The sequence below is a fragment of the Bufo bufo genome, chromosome 2 (genome assembly GCF_905171765.1).
Source record: "Bufo bufo chromosome 2, aBufBuf1.1, whole genome shotgun sequence".
In the NCBI taxonomy this organism is placed as follows: Eukaryota; Metazoa; Chordata; class Amphibia; order Anura; family Bufonidae; genus Bufo; species Bufo bufo.
The window spans coordinates 54407345-54430692 of NC_053390.1; the positions used below are offsets into that span (position 1 = coordinate 54407345).

Consider the following 23348-nt stretch of genomic DNA (forward strand, 5'->3'; position numbering starts at 1 on the left):
TGTGAAGAAGTTCGGGTACCAAACATGCGTGATTTTTCTCACGCGAGTGCAAAACGCATTACATTGTTTTGCACTCGTGCTGAAAAATCGCGGGTGTTGCCGCAACGCACCCGCACATTTTCCCGCCACGCCCGTGTGAAAGAGGCCAAAGGGCTTCTGTCACCCCACTAAACTCATTATTTTTTTTTTGTGTACTTATAATCCCTATCCTGCCATATTGCCATACATTATGTTATTAATAATTTTCGTTCAGTAGATTTAGCAAAAAACTTACTTTTATGTTATGCTAATTACCTTTCTACCAGCAAGTACACAAAAAAAATAAAAATGAGTTTAGTGGGGTGACAGAAGCCCATTAGCATCACATAAAGTGCAACACCAAGCGATCAAAAAGGTGTATGCCCCCCAAAATAGTATCAATCAAACTGTCACGTCATCCCGCAAAAAATGAGACCCCCTAACTAAGACAATCGGTCAAAAAATAGCTATGGCTATGACTGTGGAGACACTAAAACATAATTTTTTTGTTTTCAAAGATGCTAAGGGTCCATTCACACGTCCGTTGTTTCTTTCCTAATCTGTTCTGTTTTTTGCGGAACAGATCTGGACCCATTCATTTTCAATGGGTCCTGGAAAAAAAACGGACAGCTCAATGTCTGATTTTTTTTTCAGGACCCATTGAAAATGAATGGGTCCAGATCTGGTCCAGATCTGTTCCGCAAAAAACGGAACAGATCAGGAAAGAAACAACAGACGTGTGAATGGACCCTAATATTGTGTAAAACTTAAATAAATAAGAAAAAGCATACATATTAGGTATAGCCACTTCCGTAACGATCTGCTCTATAAAAATGTCACATGACCTAACCCCTCAGATGAACTCTAAAAATAAATAAATAAAAACTGTGCTAAAACAACCATTTTTTTTGGTTACCTTGCCTCATAAAGTGTAATAATGAATGATCAAAAAATCATATGTACCCAAAAATGGTACCAATAAAAACGTCCACTCCTCCTGCAAAAAACAAGCCTCTGCACAAGACAAGCGGCAGAAAAAATAATAAATATGGCGTAGAAATGCGTTATGTAAAACTGAAACAAAGTAGACATATTTGATATCATTGCATCCATGACAACCTGCTCTATAAAAATGGCACATGATACCTGTCAGATAAATGTTGTAAAAAATAAAAACAGTGCCAAAACAGCCTTTTTTTTGTTACCCTGCCTCATCATATGTACCACAAAATAGTACCAATAAAACTGGACCTTATTCCCTAGTTTCCAAAATGGGGTCACTTTTTGGGAGTTTCTACTGTAAGGGTGCATCAGGGGGGCTTCAAATGGGACATGTCATCTAAAAACCAGTTCAGCAAAATCTGCCTACCAAAAACCATACGGCGCTCCTTTTCTTCTGAGCCCTGCCATGTACCCATGCATCAGTTACGACCACATGTGGGGTGTTTCTGTAAACTGCAGAATCAGGGTAATAAATATTGAGTTCTGTTTGGCTGTTACCCTCGATGTGTTAAAGAAAAAAATGGATTAAAAAGGAAAATCTGTCAAAAAAGTGAAATTTAGAAATTTGATCTCCATTTTCCTTTAATTCTTGTGGAACGCCTAAAGGGTTAACACAGTTTGTAAAAATCAGTTTTGAGTAACTTGAGGGGTGTAGTTTCTACAATGGGGTCATTTATGGGGGGTTTCCACTATGTAAGCCCCACAAAGTGACTTCAGACCTGAACTGGTTACAACGGCCGGTGCCCAGGCCCCTGGGTAATTTTCATACGAAGCCACTCCCCCTCCGCCGAGTCTGCCCGCCCTTAGTCTCTGCTCTAACCTCCCTCCTCCCGTCCTTAATCCCGCGCATGCGCTGATGAACGAGCACAGTCGGGCCGGGGCATCGCAGTTTACCGTGCGTTATCGCGTTCATCGGCGCATGCGCGGGATTACGGACGGGAGGAGGGAGGTTAGAGCAGAGACTAAGGGCGGGCAGACTCGGCGGAGGGGGTGTGGCTTCGTATGAAAATTACCCAGGGGCCTGGGCACCGGCCGTTGTTACGCCGCCCCTAAGCACCTTCACAGCCTCATTTGCATACGGATTAAAAGTGTTTTTCTGCACAACGATGCTAGCAAGGAACTAACGGTAAGCACAGTTTTAATAGGGGGGATGCCGTGGACATAACACTGTTATTAGGTTAATAGGGTGAATCTGTGTGAAAGACTCCCTTTAAATTTATGACTATCATGAAGTACACGAGAAAACAATCTCAGAATGGCTTGGATAAATAAGTGTTCCAAAGCTATTACCGCATAAAGTGACATGTCAGATTTGCTAAATTAGGCCTGATCAGGAAGGGGGTAAATGGCCCGGTCTGGAAGTGGTTAATATCAGGCTTGTAGTGAGGTTCAGTTGGCTCCTACATACATGTGAGCTGGGCTCTTACTGTCCACGTGTGATGTAAATTGCAGTGGAAAATAAAAAGCAGTTGCATGCAGATTTTTGTGAATTTATCCAGGATCTCGCCCTCTGCATTGCAAACAGTAAAGACCCCTGTGACAACCCCCTCCGCAGGCTGACACGCTGCCGGCTCCGCGCACATGTGGATGACATTTTGCTAAATCTCATCCACTTTGCTCTTTTTATAAAGGCCACGTGTGAGTAGGTGATAAAACCTCCTCGGAGCTGTATGTGCGCTGCCCTCTGGATTAACCCTTGCCTTTCCTCTGATGCTGTATTGTTCAGCGCAGTGATCTGTTGTCTGCTCGCCCAGCCGTCTCATCACTGACCTACATGTTTGGTCTCCATAGGTGTCCCTGGTAGGAATGAACAGGTCGCTGCTCTTCTAGCAAGATGGGTGCCAACAGCAGCACTATAAACGAACTGTCGGAGAATGACTACTTAAAGAAGCTGTCAGGAACCGAGGCCATTTCTGAGAATGAGCCCTTCTGGAACCAGCTGCTGTCATTTACCTTCAGTACTCCGACTAACAGGTAGGTGCTCTGCGTGCCACGGTCCATGCAGCCCCGCAAGGTGATGTTCATGTAATCTTACATAGTGATCTGATGGATATATCCATGTTATGTGTTCTAGTGTCCATATTCCAAAGTTGTTCAAATCATCATAATTAGGGATGAGCAAATCGACTTCGGATGAAACATCCGAAGTTGATTCGCATAAAACTTTGTTTCAATACTGACCGGAGCGAGCGCTCCATACAGTATTAGACTGTATTGGCTCAGATGAGGTGAAGTTATTACTTCACGAAGTCTTGCGAGACTTCGCATAATAACTTCAGAAATTGATTTCCCGAACTCGGGTTCGTTTCCAAGGTACCACAAGTTTTATGCCAATCGCTCATCCCTAATCATAATCTTAAACGCTATGGAGAACATTTTTTTTAATTGCATTTACAGTTGCAAGAAAAAGTATGTGAACCCTTTGGAATGATATGGATTTCTGCACAAATTTGTCATAAAATGTGATCTGATCTTCATCTAAGTCACAACAATAGACAATCACAGTCTGCTTAAACTAATAACACACAAAGAATTAAATGTTACCATGTTTTTATTGAACACACCATGTAAACATTCACAGTGCAGGTGGAAAAAGTATGTGAACCCCTGGATTTAATAACTGGTTGAACCTCCTTTGGCAGCAATAACTTCAACCAAACGTTTCCTGTAGTTGCAGATCAGACGTGCACAACGGTCAGGAGTAATTCTTGACCATTCCTCTTTACAGAACGGTTTCAGTTCAGCAATATTCTTGGGATGTCTGGTGTGAATCGCTTTCTTGAGGTCATGTCACAGCATCTCAATCGGGTTGAGGTCAGGACTCTGACTGGGCCACTCCAGAAGGCGTATTTTCTTCTGTTTAAGCCATTCTGTTGTTGATTTACTTCTATGCTTTTGGTCCTTGTCCTGTTGCAACACCCATCTTCTGTTGAGCTTCAGCTGGTGGACCGATGGCCTTAGGTTCTCCTGCAAAATGTCTTGATAAACTTGGGAATTCATTTTTCCTTCGATGATAGCAATCCGTCCAGGCCCTGACGCAGCAAAGCAGCCCCAAACCATGATGCCCCCACCACCATACTTCACAGTTGGGATGAGGTTTTGATGTTGGTGTGCTGTGCCTCTTTTTCTCCACACATAGTGTTGTGTGTTTCTTCCAAACAACTCAACTTTGGTTTCATCTGTCTACAGAATATTTTGCCAGTACAGCTGTGGAACATCCAGGTGCTCTTGTACAAACTGTAAACGTGCAGCAATGTTTTTTTTGGACAGCAGTGGCTTCCTCTGTGGTATCCTCCCATGAAATCCATTCTTGTTTAGTGTTTTACGTATCGTAGATTCGCTAACAGGGATGTTGGCATATGCCAGAGACTAGGGGTGGGCGATATAGGCGATATGCGATATAAATTTGGGTCTCAATATGGATTTTCGCCATATCGCCGGCCCGCGATATGATCGCGCTCTCTGCGCGCACCATTTTCTCCTGAGCCGGCACAGTGGAGAAGGAGGGAGTCCGCTGACCACCAATGAGGACAGAGTAGGAGGAGGAGGGGAGGGACTGTGGCCACTGCGCCACCAATGAATGTGCCGGCCATATCCCACAGGGTCCCCCCCCCCCATCATTGGTGGCAGTGGGCAGTTCCGATCGGAGTCCCAGCAGTGTAATGCTGGGGCCCTGATCGGTTACCATGGCAGCCAGGAGTCACGCTACTGAAGTCCTGGCTGCCATGGTATGTTAGTGAGCAGCATTATACTCACGTGCGCCGTGGCCGCCGGTCGCTCCTTCTTCTGTCTGTGCGGCGCATTGCTAATGCTTATAGCATTAGCAATGCGCCTCACAGACCTATGAAAAGAAGGAGCGGCCACGGCACACGTGAGTATAATGCTGCTCACTAACATACCATGGCAGCCAGGACTTCAGTAGCGTGACTCCTGGCTGCCATGGTAACCGATCAGAGCCCCAGCATTACACTGCTGGGACTCCGATCGGAACTGCCCACTGCCACCAATGATGGGGGGGGCGACCCTATGGCCACTGCCACCAATGATTAATACGGGGGGGGGGGGGGGGCACATGAGAGGCTGGGGGGGCACATGAGAGGTTGGGGGGGGTGGATCAGAGGCTGGGGGGCACATGAGAGGCTGGCTGCCATGGTCAGCTCCCTACTGTTGTGTACACAAAGCACAGGGCAGCAGGGAGAGTGTAAAGGGGGCACATGAGAGTCTGGGGGGGCGGATCAGAGGTTGGGGGGGCACATGAGAGGCTGGGGGGGGCGGATCAGAGGCTGGGGGGCACATGAGAGGCTGGCTGCCATGGTCAGCTCCCTGCTGTTGTGTACACAAAGCACAGGGCAGCAGGGAGAGTGTAAAGTCCTATTCACCCTAATAGAGCTCTATTAGGGTGAATATGACAAGGGTTCTAGCCCTTAAGGAGGCTAATAGTTATTAAAGTTTAAACCCCCCCCCTCAAATATAGAAAACAATATATCGCGATATATATCGCATATCGCACATGCTTAAAATTATATTGCAATATAGATTTTAGGCCATATCGCCCACCCCTACCAGAGACTTTTGTAAGTCTTTAGCTGACACTCTAGGATTCTTCTTCACCTCATTGAGCAGTCTGCGCTGTGCTCTTGCAGTCATCTTTACAGGACGGCCACTCCTAGGGAGAGTAGCAGCAGTGCTGAACTTTCTCCATTTATAGACAATTTGTCTTACTGTGGACTGATGAACAGCAAGGCTTTTGGAAATACTTTTATAACCCTTTCCAGCTTTATGCAAGTCAACAATTCTTAATTGTAGGTCTTCTGAGAGCTCTTTTGTGCGAGGCATCATTCACATCAGGCAATGCTTCTTGTGAAAAGCAAACCCAGAACTGGTGTGTGTTTTTTATAGGGCAGGGCAGCTGTAACCAACACCTCCAATCTCATCTCATTGATTGGACTCCAGTTGGCGGACACCTCACTCCAATTAGCTCTTGGAGATGTCTTGGAGATGTCATTAGTCTAGGGGTTCACATACTTTTTCCACCTGCACTGTGAATGTTTACATGGTGTGTTCACTAAAAACATGGTAAGATTTAATTAGTTTAAGCAGACTGTGATTGTCTATTGTTGTGACTTAGATGAAGATCAGATCACATTTTATGACCAATTTGTGCAGAAATCCATATCATTCCAAAGGGTTCACATACTTTTTCTTGCAATTGTAACTCGTTTTGGGCTAAAAAAAAAATTTCAATTCGACTTTCTTAAAAATGTTCAGCTTTTTTTGAGAGACAACGGTTAAAAATCTGCTTGCTTACTGTGAAGCCTTATCTTTGATCTCCTGACCTCATAAACACTCATTTAGGCCCCTTTCACACGAGCGTGACGGATTAGGTCCGGATCCGTTCAGGGTACGTTCAGTGAAACTCGCACCATTTTGCAAGCAACTTCAGTAAGTTTTGTCTGCGATTGCGTTCAGTTTTTTCTGCACGGGTGCAATGCATTTGATGCGTTTTTCATGCGCGTGATAAAAAACTGAAGGTTTGCAAATAACATCTCTTAGCAACCATCAGTGAAAAACTCATCGCACCCGCACCTGCTTGCGGATGCAATGCGTTTTTCACGCAGCCCCATTCACTTCTATGGGGCCAGGGCTGCGTGAAAATCGCAGAATATAGAACATGCTGTGTTTTTCATGCAACGCAGAAATGATGCGTGAAAAACAACGCTCATGTACACAGACCCATTGAAATAAATGGGTCAGGATTCAGTGCGGGTGCAATGCGTTCACGTCGCGCATTGCACCCGCTCGGAAAACTCGCTCATGTGAAAGGGGCCTTAAGCAAGAGTTTAACTGTAATAAGTGATTACTACTGATAAGGCTATGGCTTAGGTGAGTGTTTGCGTTCAGGATATCAGGGATAAGTCTTCACAGGAGCGGTCAGCTGACGGGTCTCAGAAGTGGTACTTTGTAAGCAGACAGATTTTTAACCCTTGTATCTGAAAAACGGCTGAACATTTTTAATAAAGACCAAATGAAAAAATAATTTTTAGCCTAAAATTAGTAAAATGCCATCATAAAAATTGCTCCGAATGCATCCATAGCCTTTAAATTATTTTTTTCACCTTACGCCTCCTCTCGTCCTCGGGTTCCTTGTGGAGACAGATGGTCGGTGGTCGATGTTACTATTGACTTTGAAAGGTTAACGTCTATGTGATCGAAATGGTTACAAATCTCCTGTGGTTTAGTGTATGCAGCCCCTATGCAGGTCCCTATATGTTTCCATCTTTACAGCCTGCAAACAGACCCTGTGTTGTCCTTTCCTGCAGTCATACTTCCTTCCAGTAGCCCTCTACTTCTTGCTAGAGCAGGTTATAAGACATTGAGGGCGGCTGGAAGGCAGAGACGCACATTACGGGGATATACAGGTGACTTTTTGGAATTTTGCCACAAGCCAACTCTGTCTGAATTCTAGTATTGTATTCCCTTACTAACAGATGTGGCTCCTTCTGTAAACCCATTGGCGACTCCAGATCCTGATGATGGGGTGCCAATTGGGTTGTCAGAGTCCTCCATGTCTGTGAGCATATTAAAGACGTTCTCCAGCTCCAGAAACCGCTTTTTGGTAGGATAGAGGTATAAAAATAAATAAATGGCCTCCGATGTGACGGGGTTCATGTGCCAGGATCTGCACACATCACTGCTGAGGCCGTCTACTGGCCAGCAGCAGTGACTCGTATGTAGACAGCACTTCATGCTTTCGGTGAAGCGTAGGCTATAAGCAGAGGGAGGGGACTCTGTACTGAAAGTGATGCCCTGGTGATGGGTGAGTCTTGTTTAATTCCTACACCCTGCCTATCCTTGTGAAAATGGGTTCCTGGTCTCGGAGAACCTCTTTAAGGCTTCATTCACACGTCCGTGGAACACTGTCCGTGAGATACCGGACTGGCATCCTGCTTAGTGCCGGAGCGCACGGCATCATTGGTTGCTATGACCCTTTGCGCATTGTGCTGCCGCCGCAGTACATCGTACCAGTGTATTACTGTACTGCAGCGGCAGCACAAAGCGCACGGCTTCGTAGCAACCAATGACACCGTGCGCTCCGGGACTAAGCAGGATGCCAGTCCGGTATCTCACGGACCGTGTTCCACGGACGTCTGAATGAAGCCTAAGCCTTGAATAATTAATGTTATACTGACGGGCATAATACATACATTGAAAGGGATGGGATAATAGAGCGAGTTATCCACTGGAATCAATAAAAAATTTCTCGCATGTGTATTTATGGCCGTCACATACTTGTTATGGCGCCTCTTTGTGTACATACTTGTTATGGTGCCCCCTGGTGTCACATACTTGTTATGGCGCCTCTTTGTGTACATACTTGTTATGGTGCCCCCTGGTGTCACATACTTGTTATGGCGCCCCCTTGTGTCACATACTTGTTATGGCGCCCCCTGGTGTCACATACTTGTTATGGCGCCCCCTGGTGTCACATACTTGTTATGGTGCCCCCTGGTGTCACATAATTGTTATGGCGCCCCCTGCTGTTACATACTGGTGTTACCGTATATACGTGTTGCGCCAGGGGGACACGGCAGCAGGCGGCCCCAAAATAAGTATGTAAAAGCAAGTTTAAAAAAAAAATGATTCCAATTGGACAGTTTTACCGAATGTAAAATATAAATAGTTATTCAGGGTGCCACCTTTTTATATTGTGCAGTGTTTGTTTTATCTTAGTTTTTTTTCTGCTTTTATCGCCGATCCCAGTGATTAGTACGTTCTGTAAGAGGTTTCCATGGTAACCATCATATTGTAGTTTTACACAGAACCACATCACTGCACTAGTAGAGGTCACGAGGGGGTGGATTGGGAATCCTATAGGATGCTGGGCGCGGTCTATACAGGATTTGCTGTGGATTTTACGGTAGATTTGCAGATAAAATTCACCACATGATGGACAGAAATAGTGCTGTTCCTCAAGGCAGCTTATTCTGAAAAATGACAAGAAATGGATAGGTCATCAATATCTGACTGTTGGGATAGGTCATCAATATCTGACTGTTGGGATAGGTCATCAATATCTGACTGTTGGGATAGGTCATCAATATCTGACTGTTGGGATAGGTCATCAATATCTGACTGTTGGGATAGGTCATCAATATCTGACTGTTGGGATAGGTCATCAATATCTGACTGTTGGGATAGGTCATCAATATCTGACTGTTGGGATAGGTCATCAATATCTGACTGTTGGGATAGGTCATCAATATCTGACTGTTGGGATAGGTCATCAATATCTGACTGTTGGGATAGGTCATCAATATCTGACTGTTGCCGATCCGAATGCCAGCACCCCCACCTATCAGGGTGGTGTATAACAAGCACAGCCCCGTATATTGTATAGTGGCTGTCCTTGGTATTGCAGCTTAACCCTAAGCCCGGCCTTGTGACCTATAGATGCGACATCACAGACTGAGGAGTCCGCAGCACTTGCCTGAGCCCTGTGGCCCCTCCCAGCAGCTGATAGGCGGTGGTGCTGGGAGCTGGAGCCCCACCTAGCAGGTGCGCCGTATAGTGGCACACTAATGGGATATCCGGACAATCCCTTTACATGCATGGATCCAAGCTCTCCAGTTTATCTGCACTGCAGTGCTGTAATGACAGATCCTTGTCTGCAGGACGCCCTGAAGCAGGAGCGCTGCTGTATTCACCGTATCCATGGCTTATCTGCACATTAACAGGGATTTTACGGTTTTATAACTTGCATCTATAAAATCCTGCCATTGATGCTCTTTTCCCCGTTATCTGATTTTAGCTGTAAAAATTAGAATAAATGCCCTCTAAAATGACATGGAGCCTGCCAAGTCCATCATTTACCTTTGCAGATATCATCATTTGTGTGATATAGTATTGCTTGCAGTAAGGCATGTGTACACTAGATGGCGATCTTACAACACAAATCAATTGATGTCGTTTGCAGACAGTGCCCCCGTAATAAACAGCTTCTTCTTCCTATACACCGATTGTATATAATTAGGGGAGGGCACAGATGTCATGATATCTCTGCGTTGTCCTAGTCAGGTCACCTTGTCCGACTGGATTTCTTTAACAAAGGATGCGTCCCCTCTCCTGACATGTCTGTTGTAGTAAATACTTGTATTCCCTACGTAGTAACAGTTGTACTGCATTCATTTTGATTACTGTGTGTTGTGCTGCTCCTCTGTTGTCCCTCCTGGAAATGTCTGAATAAATTGACAACTGGGTGTTACCATTTCCCCTTGTCACAGGGGCGGGTCCCCACACAGCTCTAGTTAGGCTGTGTCAGTGGTACAACAGATGTCAAGCTAGTCATACATTTCTAGGAGGAATAACAAGAAGGGTAAAGTGTAAAATGCCTGGTTACAGTTAGGAGACGTTCACATCTCTTGCTCTACGTATTGAAACATATTGCTTAATGTACCTATAGACCAGGGACCAGCAACCTCCAGCACTCCAGGTGTTCTGAAACTACAACTCCCAGAATGCTCCATTCACTTTTATAGGAGTGATGAGAACAGCTGAACATGGTTGCATGCTTGGAGTTATAGTTTCACAGCAGCTGGAGTGCCGAAGGTTGCTGATCCTTGCTATAGACCAGGGATGCCTAACCTGCGGCCCTCCAGCTGTTGCAAAACTACAACTACCAGCATGCCCGGACAGCCTACAGCAGGGCATGATGGGAGCTGTAGTTTTACACTAGCTGGATGACCACAGGTTGATCATCCCTGCCTTAGACTATAATTGGGCAAACGTAGCTCAGAAGTGCTTTCTTTAGGCTGTTTATGTAGGTTTTTTTCCCCTGAAGGACAGAATAGTGGAGCACACTGCTTTTCTTTCCTCAAAAAAAAGTACAGAAAAAAAAAATTGCAGTCTATAAGGGAGGAATGGAAATGTAGACAGACAATGTGTTCCCTTATCCATGTTTTTCAGATGATGCCTTGAAACCTATATTTTAAAAAAGATATCACAAAAGACACACAAAAAAATAAAATTGAAATGTATGCACGTCCGTCAAACATATATACCTTAAAAAAAATGACCAAAAATTTGTATTTTTTCCCCCATGTACGTCTAACGCATAGGTAAAAACCAGACGTGACCAGTCCCTAAGATGGCACCACGGGAGGCAGTGAGGTCACATACTGTCACATTCATCTGCTGGATTACTGGAAATAACAGCAGAAATATTCCATAGAAACGCACATGTACTGCCTGTAGTGGTGGGTGGCAGGGGGTCCTCTCTGGGGGCGATCCATGGGACCAATATGACCATAGTTATGTAGACCCCATGCTATGTCCTATGCATCCATTACGCCTCTCGTAGTGGTAATGCAGGCCGTAGCATGGAAAGTATATACCGTATCCTCTAAACTATATGATTTTGTACAATACAACACTACATCAGTGTTTAGTGCAAAAAAAAAAGCTCACCCCCCAATGTAAAACAATATGCAGACTTATACTTGCCTCACCCATCCTCCACCTCTGCCACTGCACTCCACTTCCTGGGATTGAAGCTCTGCCAATCGCCTGCGGAGGCGGGTCATCCCTGCAGCTAGTGATTGGCTGTGCTAGGATGTCAGAGGGAGGTGGATCGCAGCGGGGAATCAGGGAGGTGAGTAACAGCATTTGTGAACTTTTTTCCCTTGGAATCCCCCTTTAAGGCAGCCATACACCCTGTATAATTGTCAGCCAAATACTTGTCAGCTATTCCTTCTGACCCCCTCCATACACCTGGGGGCTTGGCCGAGTGTGCATGTGTTCTCAGTGGGTAGATGCATCCCCAAATCTTTACACTTTGATTGCTCGTACACTTTTGTTCTTTCGGTTGTCACACAGTAAGATTTGACACCATTGGAGGGGATAAGTGAGTAGTCCGGCTGCTGAGGGTTATTGTCCTGAAATGACACAAGGATAAGGAACGTCCCTTGTAATGTGAGATCTGGGATCCGGGGGGGATAGACCAGCACATTCTTGGAGCGGGGCCGACAATTGATCAGCTGAAAACCCTGCAGTGTTTGCTTTCTCGCTGGCTTGCTGGCCGGGGTGTGAGGAGCCCGCTCTGGAGCCGCGCTGCGGTTAAATGCAGGGATTCACATAATCACATTTAATATTCGCTTCCCATCTTTACATCCATTCACTCTTTCCTTCCTTCCTTCATTAATGAAGCAGCTTTTCCTGCCGGCTTTGTGGTCAAGGCTAAACCAATATGTAGAGCGGGTAGGGTTGGTCAGGTGCCACCTCATGAATTCTGGCTGATGACGCTGGGGGACGCTTACCGGGCAAGCGGCTAATGGCGTCCTCATAACGGGCTAATTGTTCGGCTCCAGCCTTGAAGTGCGTGTCTTGCTCGCAGAACCATATATCTAGCATTTCCTGGCCCCACTGCTTGTCTTACCCCATTGCCCAGAAGCTCTGCTTAATTGGGTCATTTGCACCGATCGTAGAGGGGGTTAAACCGATGCACTGAAAATTGGGAATGCGTCCGGAAATGTCACGGAATTTCTGTCGCGTGTAAAGCCATCATTTTTTATAGATTTTTTTTTTTAAGTCTCCGGAAACACTTCGGCTTGAGCCTTACAGGTTTTATCTACAGACAGGTTGTAGGACCTCATGTCCTTTGCCATTGCTTACCATAGTTTCGGCGCCCACTGGTCTGGAATATCTGCTGATCTGGCATGGGCAGTGGCTATGCTGCATTTCCAGGAGCCTACCTGATAGAGAGGGTGTGTAATTTTGGACTAAGTCAACAATGGGTCCGTGGCAGGTCATTGAGGGTCATCTGTGTTAGGGCAACCTCTTGGACAACATCTCAGTGCCTCCTCTCAGCATAGCAGCTGATTGGAGCGACGCACGATAGCAATAGTGATGCCCACAGTCAGTTTTTTCACTTAAAGCCAATCTGTCAGCAGTTCTGTCCCTATGACACTGGCTGACCTGTTACATGTGCGCTTGGAAGCTGAAGGCATCTGTGTTGGTCTCATGTTCATATGTGTCCTCATTGCTGAGGAAAATGAAGTTTTAATATATGCAAATGAGCCTCTAGGAGCAATGGGGGCGTTGTCATTACACTTAGAGGCTTAGCCTTCTTGCACCCACTCCACTTTGATAGGGACAGGTGTGATCACGTTTTCACTGCCTGGCCCTGTCAGTCAAACTGCAGAGAACCTGGCAGTTGCAGAGAGAACAGAGCCTCTAGGTGTAATGGCAACGCCCCCGTTGCTCTTAGAGGCTCATTTCCATATATTAAAATGTGCGGCCACATATGAACATGGGACCAACACAGATGCCTTCAGCTGCCAAGTGCACATGTAACAGGTCAGCCAGTGTCATAGGGACAAATCTGCTGACAGATGCCCTTTAAAGGGCTCTGGTCATCAGGAACATCGTTATTAAACTGTCTGACTTTAGACCTGTGCTAATGTAAGGGTACTTTCACACTAGCGTTTTTTGTTTTCCGGCACTGAGTTCCGTCAAAAGGGCTCAATGCCAGAAAAGAACTGATCAGTTATATCCCCATGCATTCTGAATGGAGAGTAATCCGTTCAGGATGCATCATGATGTCTTAAGTTCAGTCATTTTGACTGATCAGGCAAAAGATAAAACCGTAGCATGCTACGGTTTTATCTCCGGCGAAAAAAAAAACCTGAAGACTTGCCTGAATGCCGGATCCGGCATTTTTTTACCATAGGAATGTATTAGTGCTGGATCCGGCATTCAAAATACCGGATCCGTTTTGCCGGATGACACCGGAAAGACTGATCCAGCATCTCAATGCATTTTTCTGACTGATCAGGATCCTGATCAGTCTTAGGCTGGGTTCACACGGGCGAGATTTCCGCGTGGGTGCAATGCGTGAGGTGAACGCATTGCACCCGCACTGAATCCCGACCCATTCATTTCTATGGGGCTGTGCACATGAGCAGTGATTTTCACGCATCACTTGTGCGTTGCGTGAAAATCGCAGCATGCTCTATATTGTGCGTTTATCACGCAACGCAGGCTCCATAGAAGTGAATGGGGCTGCGTGAAAATCGCAAGCATCCACAAGCAAGTGCGGATGCGGTGCGATTTTCCCGCATGGTTGCTAAGATGACAGTCTATTCACTGTATTATGTTCCCTTATAACATGGTTATAAGGGAAAATAATAGCATTCTTTAATACAGAATGCTAAGTAGAAGGTCAATTGAGGGTTAAAAAAATAAATAAAAATTCACCACCTCCTCTTGATCGCGTAGTTGCCGATCTCTTCTTACTTCTTTAATAATGAGCTGCTGGCTAAAGGACCTGTGGTGACGTCACATCACTTGGTCCAATCGCATGGTCCATCATCGTGGTGATGGACCATGTGATTGGACCATGTGATGAGCTCAGTGACGTCACCACAGGTCCTTTGACAGGTCCTGAAGAAAGAACAGGAGACTGGCAGCTAAGCGATCAATTAGAGGAGGTGAGTTAATTTTATTTTTTATTTTTTTTTAACCCTCAATTGACCTTGTACTAAGCATTCTGTATTAAAGAATGCTATTATTTTCCCTTGTAACCATGTTATAAGGGAAAATAATTACATCTACCCAACACCAAACCCAAACCTGAACTTCAGTGAAGAATTTCGGGTCTGGGTACCACATTCAGTTTTTTATCACGCGCGTGCAAAGCGCATTGCACCCGCGCGATAAAAACTGAACAACGGAAAACTGACTGCAATTGGGTACCTACTCGCGCGGGTTTGCCGCAATAAACCCGGGAATCATCTGGAGCCAAAACGGGACGCCCGTGTGAACCCAGCCTTAGGGTACTTTCACACTAGCGTTAGTGTGATCCGGCAGGCAGTTCCGTCGTTGGAGCTGCCTGCCGGATCCGCCGATCAGTATGACAACTGACAGCATTTCTACAAATGCATTGCAAGAACGGATCCGTCTCTCTTCTTGTCATGCGGCTGGACGGATCCGTCTTGCAGTCTTTTTCACAGTTTTCAATGGGAATTAATGCCGGATCCAGCATTCCGGCGACTGATCAGGCATTTGGACGGACATAATACCGCAGCATGCAGTGACTGAACAGAAGGCATACTGATGCAAAATGAACAGATTTCTATCCATTCAGAATGCATTGGGATATGCCTGATCAGTTCTTTTCCGGCATAGAGCCCTTTTGATGGAACTCTATGCCGGAAAAGAATAACGCTAGTGTGAAAGTACCCTTACAAATGCCATCAGTTGGCATACGTTTTGCCGAATCCGGCAGGCAGTTCCGGCAACGGAACTGCTTGCTGGATCACTCTGCCGCAAGTGTGAAAGTAGCCTAAGATGAAGCTAACAGTCTTTGTCCCTTCTTTCTATGTGCCTCTGTTTTGAAAAATTATCTTTTGTTTTATGCAAATGAGCCTCTAGGAGCAATGGGGTATTGCCCCTACTCCTAGAGGCTCCGTTCTTCCTCCTCTGGCACGCCCTCATCATGTTAATAGACAGGGCCGGGCAGTATTCACATCATCCGTCCTGATCAACATGATGAGGGCATGACCAGAGGAGGAAGGACAGAGCCTCTAGGAGTAGGGGCAACACCCCCATTGCCCCTAGGAGGCTTATTTGCATAAAACAAAAGTTCATTTTTCACAAAAACTGAGGCACATAGAAAGAAGGGACAAAGACTGTTAGCTTCATCTTACATTAGCGCAGGTCTAAAGTCAGCCAGTTCAATAACGATGTTCCTGATGACAGAAGCTCGTTAAGCGGTTGACAAGAACCTGCTGTATAAGAGAGTCCTGGCTGCCTGAGAAGAGTCACGGTTATTCATGAGCTTCTTCTCTCCCCGCCCATCTGCTGTTGATTGAAAGATTTCTCCTAGGGAGAAAATCTAAAGAAAGAACTGCCAATCATCAGCAGGTGGGCGGGGAAAGCAGGAGATCATGAATACATGTGACTCTTCCCAGGCAGCCAGGACTCTTTCCCAGACCCAGAGCGCAATGATCATGCAGATAATTCTCAGCAACCACTTCATTTGATCTCATGAGCGACAGACATGCTGATTTCACCAGTCTATCACCACGTTATGCTGTCCTCAGTTGGGGCAGTATAATGCTGATGAAGGCTAGCCTTTTAGAGGGTTTTGAACATGCAAAACTGCTGAAATCACTAGGTATGGGTTGGGGAGAGCAGGACATACCTACCTTTTGTGGAACTTTTATCATCAGTTCTTTTAGGTTCTGCTCCTGCAAGTGCCCATTAGGTGGAGCTTCAATGTGAAGTGTGCTCTGGAGCTACTTCAAAGCCCCTCCCCTTTGCTGTGAGTGACAGCTGTAACATCCAATCAGGAGACCAGTAGAGCTTCTGTTCAGAGCAAAGGGAGGGACGGTGAAGCAGCTCAATGTAGAGAGCACTTCACATTGAAGCTCCACTTGCGGGGCACTTGTTGGAGCAGAATACGGCAGAATAAAACTTCATATTCATACTACTCCTAATAATAAAAGCTCCACAAAGGACATGTTTTACTGCTCTCCCCGACCCCTTAGCTAGTGCTGTCAGCAGTTTTGCATGATGACTGCTGACAGACATAAGAAAACTCTGAGCAATGATCTTTCAGCCAACAGTATCTTCCCCTGCTCTCCATTCACATTCATTCAAGTCCAAACTTAAGGGGGATTTACACGGCCCAATATTCGGGCAGATTATCGGGCAGTAACGTTCCTGTGAATGCTTGGCGTGTAAACCCGCCTTAACTTTTATGGAGGGAGAGAAGCAGCAGCCAGACACTTCTGGTGCCACTTCCCCCAGGGACAATAAAGAATTGGTCAGATTCAAATCCAGATTGTATAATCACTTTTTAACCCTTATAGAGAGTAGCAGGTTGTCCTAATAAGCTCAGGGTTGGCAGTGAATTCAGCTTATGTACAGTTCATTCAGAAGGTCTTCGCACCCTTTCACTTTTTCACTTCAAATTTTCCCTCAAAGACGTTTCCCCCATCATTCTGCACTCAATATCTGATAATGAGAAAGTGCCAGCAAAATTTTGGAAATGTTTGCAAAATGACCCTTTGCTTTGTCACCTGGAATTTAGCTCTGGGGGGCTCCCATTTCTCTGGCTCATCTAGGAGTTGTTTCTACACCTTTAATGAAGTCCTCTTGTGGTAAATCCAGTTAATTGGACATGATTTGGAAAGATACATCCCTGTCTATATGATGTCTCGCAGCTGACGAGGCATATTAGAGGAAAAACCAAGCCATGAGGAGGAAAGAGCTGCCGATAGAGCTCAGACAGGATTGTGTGGAGGCACAGATCTGGAGAAAGGTACAAAAAATGTCTGCTGCGCTGAAAGTTCCCAAGAGCACAGTGGCCTCCATAATTCTTAAGAAGTTTGGAGCAACCAGGACTCTTCAGAGAGATGGCCGCTCCACAAACTAGGTGATCGGGGGAGAAGGGCCTTGGTAAGGGAGGTGGCCAAGAACTCAATGGTCATTCTGGCTGAGCTCCAAAGATCCTGTGTGCAGATAGGAGATACTTCAAGACGATCACCCATCACTGCAGCACTCCACCAATCTGGGCTTTATTGCAGAGTGGCCAGAAAGAAGCCTCTCCTCAGTAAAAGTTTGCAAAAAAGCACCGAAAGGACTCTGAAAAATAAGATTCTCTGGTCTGATTAAATCAAGATTGAACAGTTTGGCCTCAATTCTAAGCATCAAGTCTGGAGGAAACAAGTCACTTCTCATCACCTGCCCAGTACCATCCCTACAGTGAAGTATGGTGGAGGCAGTATCATGAATTTGGGGTGTGGTTCAGCGGCTGGGACAGGGAGACTGGTCAGGGTTGAGGGAAAGCTGGATGGAGCAAATTACAGAGATATTCTTAATGAAAACCTGAACCAGAGTGCTCTGGACCTCAGACTGGGCTGAAGGTTCACCTTCCAACAAGACAATGACCCTGAGCACACAGACGAGATAACACAGAAATGGCTTAGGGAAAACTCTGTGAATGTCCTTGAGTAGTGCAGCCAGAGCCCTGAACCCAATGGAACATCTCTGTAGATACCTGAAAATGTCTGTCCACCATCGGCCCTTATCCAACCTGACAGAGCTTGAGAGGATCTGCAGAGAAGAATTGCAGAAAATCCCAAAATCCAGGTGTGAAAACCTTGTAGCATCATACCAAAGAAGACTGGAGGCTGAAGTCACTGCCAAAGGGTCTTCAACTAAGTCCTGAGTAAAGGGTCTGAATACTTATGTCAATGGAAGATTTTAGTTTTTCCTTTTCAATAAATTAGTAAAGATTTCTAATGATCTGTTTTACTTTGTCATTGTGGGGTATTGACTGCAGAATGATGGGGGAAAACTTTTTTTTTTTTTAAACTTTAGAACAAGGCCACAACATAACAAAATGTAAAAAAAGTGAAAGCGTTTGAAGACTTTCCAAATGCACTGTATACAGCCAGGTATAGTAAACAAAGCAGAAGGTGTCATCTTCTGTATACTTGCTCCGCTTCTCCTAGATGAAAGCAGATCACAGTTTCCCCCTGCTTGGACCCCAGCTATTAGCTGTAGCACCACCACAGGGGAAGCTAGGTATTACATGCTGCCCATTCAGATCAGTGGATTGTCTGTGTCGGACAGGACAGGTCCTCTAGAGTGAGAGGCACTCTTTGTATCTGCTCTTCACTCTAGCAAAGAGGTGAGGATCCTGAACAGAGGACCCCCCTCTATTAACTATTAGGTTTTCTATACTGGTCGACCCCTGTAGTTAGGACGGGTGCAGACAATGGCTTATTCTGCAGCTCATTACTGGAGGACTGTGTTTTGTAAGCCAAAATGAAATAGTTTTCAGCTACAAGTAGCCCTTAACCTTGCTCAGGCTTTGACATACTGCAGCGAGCGTTCATTATATTCCCTTTCATAATTCATGTTTTATTTCCGAGGCCTTTCTCACGTTTTTTATTTTTTTTTATACCCAAAAATACATCCTGCCGCTGCACTGGAATAATGTAGCCATGGTTCGTGGTTGCTCCTTCCCCGATGATGGCTCCCTCGGCACCATCCGACATTGACGTCCACTCTAGTTAAAACATCAGTTCGTTTTTGTGCATCCTGTGCCTGATTTATGCTGCATTTCCGATGATAATTCACAGTAGAGTTCCCCGTTCCAAAAGTGTGACAACTTGTAGCTTTGCTCTTTGTTATGCTGCTAGACATTTGGTTTCAATTAGAGACTAACATTCAGCCAGTACCGAAGACCACCTTAGAGATAAAATTAAGATTTCCAAGAAACATAACCAGAGAGCGCGTTTAGACGATCGGAAATGAAGAGACTGAAAGAAATACACAGTCCGGTCCAAGAACGAGGGATTATGATCTCTGAGAGCTCAAATTGCATGATAAGCCCATGGAAGATGTTGCTTCAGACCTTGTGTCTACCACACATCATTTTTGTCTGTTGCTCCCCGTTTCCGGACACTCCTTCTCCCGCCCTGCCTTCAAGGTGGCTCTGACAATCCTTCTTAAAGATGGTCCTTTGTTTTAGAAGATGGTTGGCAGTCGACGATTGACCTCCCCCCACACAACCTTTATTTTTTTTCTCGTGTCCCATATCTTTTTATTGACGAAGATGTTTCTTAGTTTCCGACAGGCAAGACCTTGTTGACTTGGCCCTGCTTCGTTGAGCTTGGTTGACCTTGGCAACTTCAATCTCATAAGCTCACCAGGCATGGCCACATGTTTCTATAGAGCTCATGGTCAACTAGAAGATATCCGGCCATAACGCTCCTCATGGTAATCATTTGGCCGGATGCTTTCTCCCCGAAGCCAGTTTGTGTGGTCGGACTGTGTTTTCCTTCCTCCCTGATGGACCGGTTTATTTTTCCAGGTTCTTTATTGGTCAGGAGGTTACTTGTAATTACATACAGTGTGATTTGGAGGCAGTTGCCCAGTTTTTGCTGTCGGTATTTTGAGGTTATAAGCCTCTTTGATGGCAGAACTGTGTTGAATTGACTGTTCCAGAAATCTGGTAAATCTTGCATTTAGAGAACGGAAAAGCAACTGAAATGCTTGACTTGAGCATCGCCAACTCCCATGGCCCTACCTTGCACTCTGCTTGGTGTCAAGTTGGCCTTCAGCAGAAGACCCAAGCTATTGGAGACTGGTTACTGGAGATGTTCCACTTGGTACCCCACTATAAAGACTGTGACCTTACACATGACACCGATCAGTGTCTTTTAAACCTGACGGCCATCTGACGTGTAGGGGACCTTCCAAGTTCCAACTCTCACCTAATGGCTGATTTTGGGAGAAGGGAGGATCACGCTGTTAAATTTCAACATGTCTTTTGGCTCTTTGAGAGATATTCCACCGGTAGAGGTGACTAAGCAGAAGCTTACTTCTCTCTCCCTATTCAGAATGCGCATGCTTAGCTGAGCATGCATGTGTTTTGGAGGGTTCAAGAGGAATAGCTGTTGGCTTGTTTGTGTTTCCAGCTTTAGGTAGTTTAACTCTAGTTTCACTTCAGTGTATTATGACCACATTTTTGTGGCTGAATTTGTCGGCCTGACCTCTTGTCTAACGCTCAAAACTGACAGCACCGTAGTTCCGGTGAGGCTAGGACCCTCGACCATAATTTGGGCCCAAAAATGTGTTCATCATACAAAAGATGGGGCAGGCACTGCGCTCACAGTGCATGCAGTGTCATTCTGTTAACCTACAATTTTCCAATATACTCTGTATCCATTTCACCACATCACAATTTAATTTCCTTTAAAAAAAAAAAAAAAAAAGCTGTAAAGTCATGATCACTAGGGGTCTCTCTCACTTTCACCTACCGGTAATTTGCAGTCCCCTGCCTGTTATCAGGCAATATCCCTCCCTAGTAACAGACACAGAAGACAGTTTATAGAAAATTGTGGGGGGTGTCGGAGCTAGCTGAGATCCTGAACCTCATAAAAGAACTGCTTCTACACTGCTTCTGAATTCGCAGGAGAGTCCTGCCTTTCTGTAAGTGTGATCCCTCCTTGTCTGTTCTGTGAGCTCAGGAGCTGAAAGAAAACATGCTTGGAAGTAAGGGAAAGAATGTCACAGCAGTACAGTGCTGGCAGATTTCATAGAACGGAGACGCCCCCTGTTTGTGAGAGAAATGCATTTAGCTGTGCAGCCGAAGAGGGGAATTAAGACTGAAAAAGACATTAGGACAGCCCAAAAAAGATCTGTTCACAGTTATGATTCTACAAAGAAGCACGGCCATTATGCACCCTTTTTTTATTTTTTATTTTTTATTTTTTTTAAACTCAAGTACGTTTTGATGCTTTCTCTGCTTGCTGACATTAAATTGCATCCTTTCAGAGAATACAATCTGTCCTGGTCATATGATGGATACAGAGGTGCACAGCTCGTTACTGAACATAACTGTACATGGGAGTCAAGCACCTTTTGTGTTCATCACATGACCAAGAAATAAGTCTTGAATCACAGCAAGCAGAGATATTGAAAACCAGTTTCTGATCAGCTGATTTGGTGCTGCAGCCACTTCCTCTTTTCCCTGCGCAGAAACAGCAGTGTGAGGGACATCAACCCATTGAGGCAAAACCCTATTAACTATAGGGCTAGACACAAGGATCTGATGTGTGAAAGCAGACCCTGCACGCCAAACCTGGGCAATCCCTTTAAAATGTTATTTTTGTGTGGCTTCTCATTACTATGTCAGCCTTTATGCCGAGTGCGCCTACTTACCTGTACACTGAGTGACGAGTATATCTGTGATTGACATCATTTTCATCTCTCGTTTCAGCACTGACTGCAAACTTTTGGAAGAAGCGACCATCTCAATTTGCAAGTCGTTAAGTAAGTTGTCCGTGTGCACGATGACTGGAGAATGTAGTACATGCGAGTTATAGAGGCCTGTACCAGCTGGAGGTCCTGACAGGGCGATCGGCTGTTATCTCCATGAGGAGCGTCCGTGTTTTTACATTCATCCATTTCAGGGCTCAAGCACACGACCGCATCCATTTTGCTATCTGCAAATCGCGGATGCTCAAAACAGGGATGCCGGCAGAGTGCATGCTGCCATTTCTTTTTTAACTCCTGCAAAAATGACTTTTTACTTGTCCACAAAACAGACAAGTATAGGACATAGTCTATCTTCTTTGCAGGGCTGCATCTATTGGGGTCCCATTGGGTCCGATACGGTCATGTGCATAGGCCCTGAATTGACTGATTCACACTGGTGTCCTGTGCTTAGATCAGTCCTGCCCTAACGCACAGATCCTCTTGTACATGGGCGATGGAGTGATTCTTACTGTGATGTAGCCATGAATCGACTTCTTCTCACCAGCACTGGACACATGACGTGGACTTTCTGAGAGAGAATCAAAAGTGTAGCAGGGGCACTGTACCAAGTATGTAACACTAGGTGGCGCCGTACCAAGTATGTAACACTAGGGGGCGCCATACCAAGTATGTAACACTGGGCAAGGAGGGGCGGCAGGGGGGGGGGTTGTGTTGTGCCATACCAAGAAAGTAAGAGCGCGGGTGGTGGTGATGTGTCGCGCCATACCAAGTATGTAAGAGCGCAGAGGGTGGGGTGGGGGTGGCGGTTGTTTACCAAGTATGTTAGAGCGGGGGGTGCCATAAAAAAAAAACCCAGAGCAATTTTTAATTATTCCAATTGAATTTTGTGTGATCTAACTGAAAATTGTAATATTTAATTGTATTACAGTCCCTCTCCCTGTGCCCCATAAGAGCACCTGGATACAATAGTGGGTTAGTGGTCCTGCCCCTCCCCTTCTAATGACAGCTCTATATACCGTACAGAGGACCCAGTTATAGAATATATTATACAGGCAGTCCATCGATTTTGAGGGGCACTGTGTAGCTCATCAGTTCTCCTGTTGGGTGTCCAAGTAGCAGGATTCCATGAACAGCTTATAGTTTGGGGACCCCTGTGACCAGAGGCGGGGGTATAACCGGTGGTCAGAGGAAGAAGTCTATGGAAGGGTTTGGCCCATTCACTACATTTATTGCCTATCCACAGGACAAGTGAGTGTGTGATCACTGATGGTCCCACCACTGGGACCTCCACTCATCATGTGGAGTGGGGTCAGTGGCTGGTGGTCAATACTTGTGTTCACCGCTCCATTCCTTTTTATAGGACTGTCGAGTACAGCGCTCAGAAGTGAATGGAGCAGCAATGACAAATGTCCATGTCCATCACCCTGCTATTCACACAAGGGGACTCATGGACCCCAATTCTCATCATCAGTCGGGGTCCCAGCGGTCAGACCCCAATTTATTACATATGCTGTGGATAGAAGATTAGTCTGATC

General features: G+C 45.5%; 1 protein-coding gene across 1 annotated transcript in view; it reads left to right on the forward strand.

The window, feature by feature from the left end:
• The window catches only part of DYM (dymeclin), a 272964-nt gene that overhangs the window by 18518 nt on the left and 231098 nt on the right, over positions 1–23348 (forward strand). Inside the window, exons 2-3 of the mRNA XM_040421110.1 lie at positions 2812–2994; positions 21815–21867. Coding sequence (XP_040277044.1) covers positions 2855–2994; positions 21815–21867 — 193 coding nt within the window. The 5' untranslated portion in view covers positions 2812–2854. The remainder of the gene's footprint in view (positions 1–2811; positions 2995–21814; positions 21868–23348) is intronic.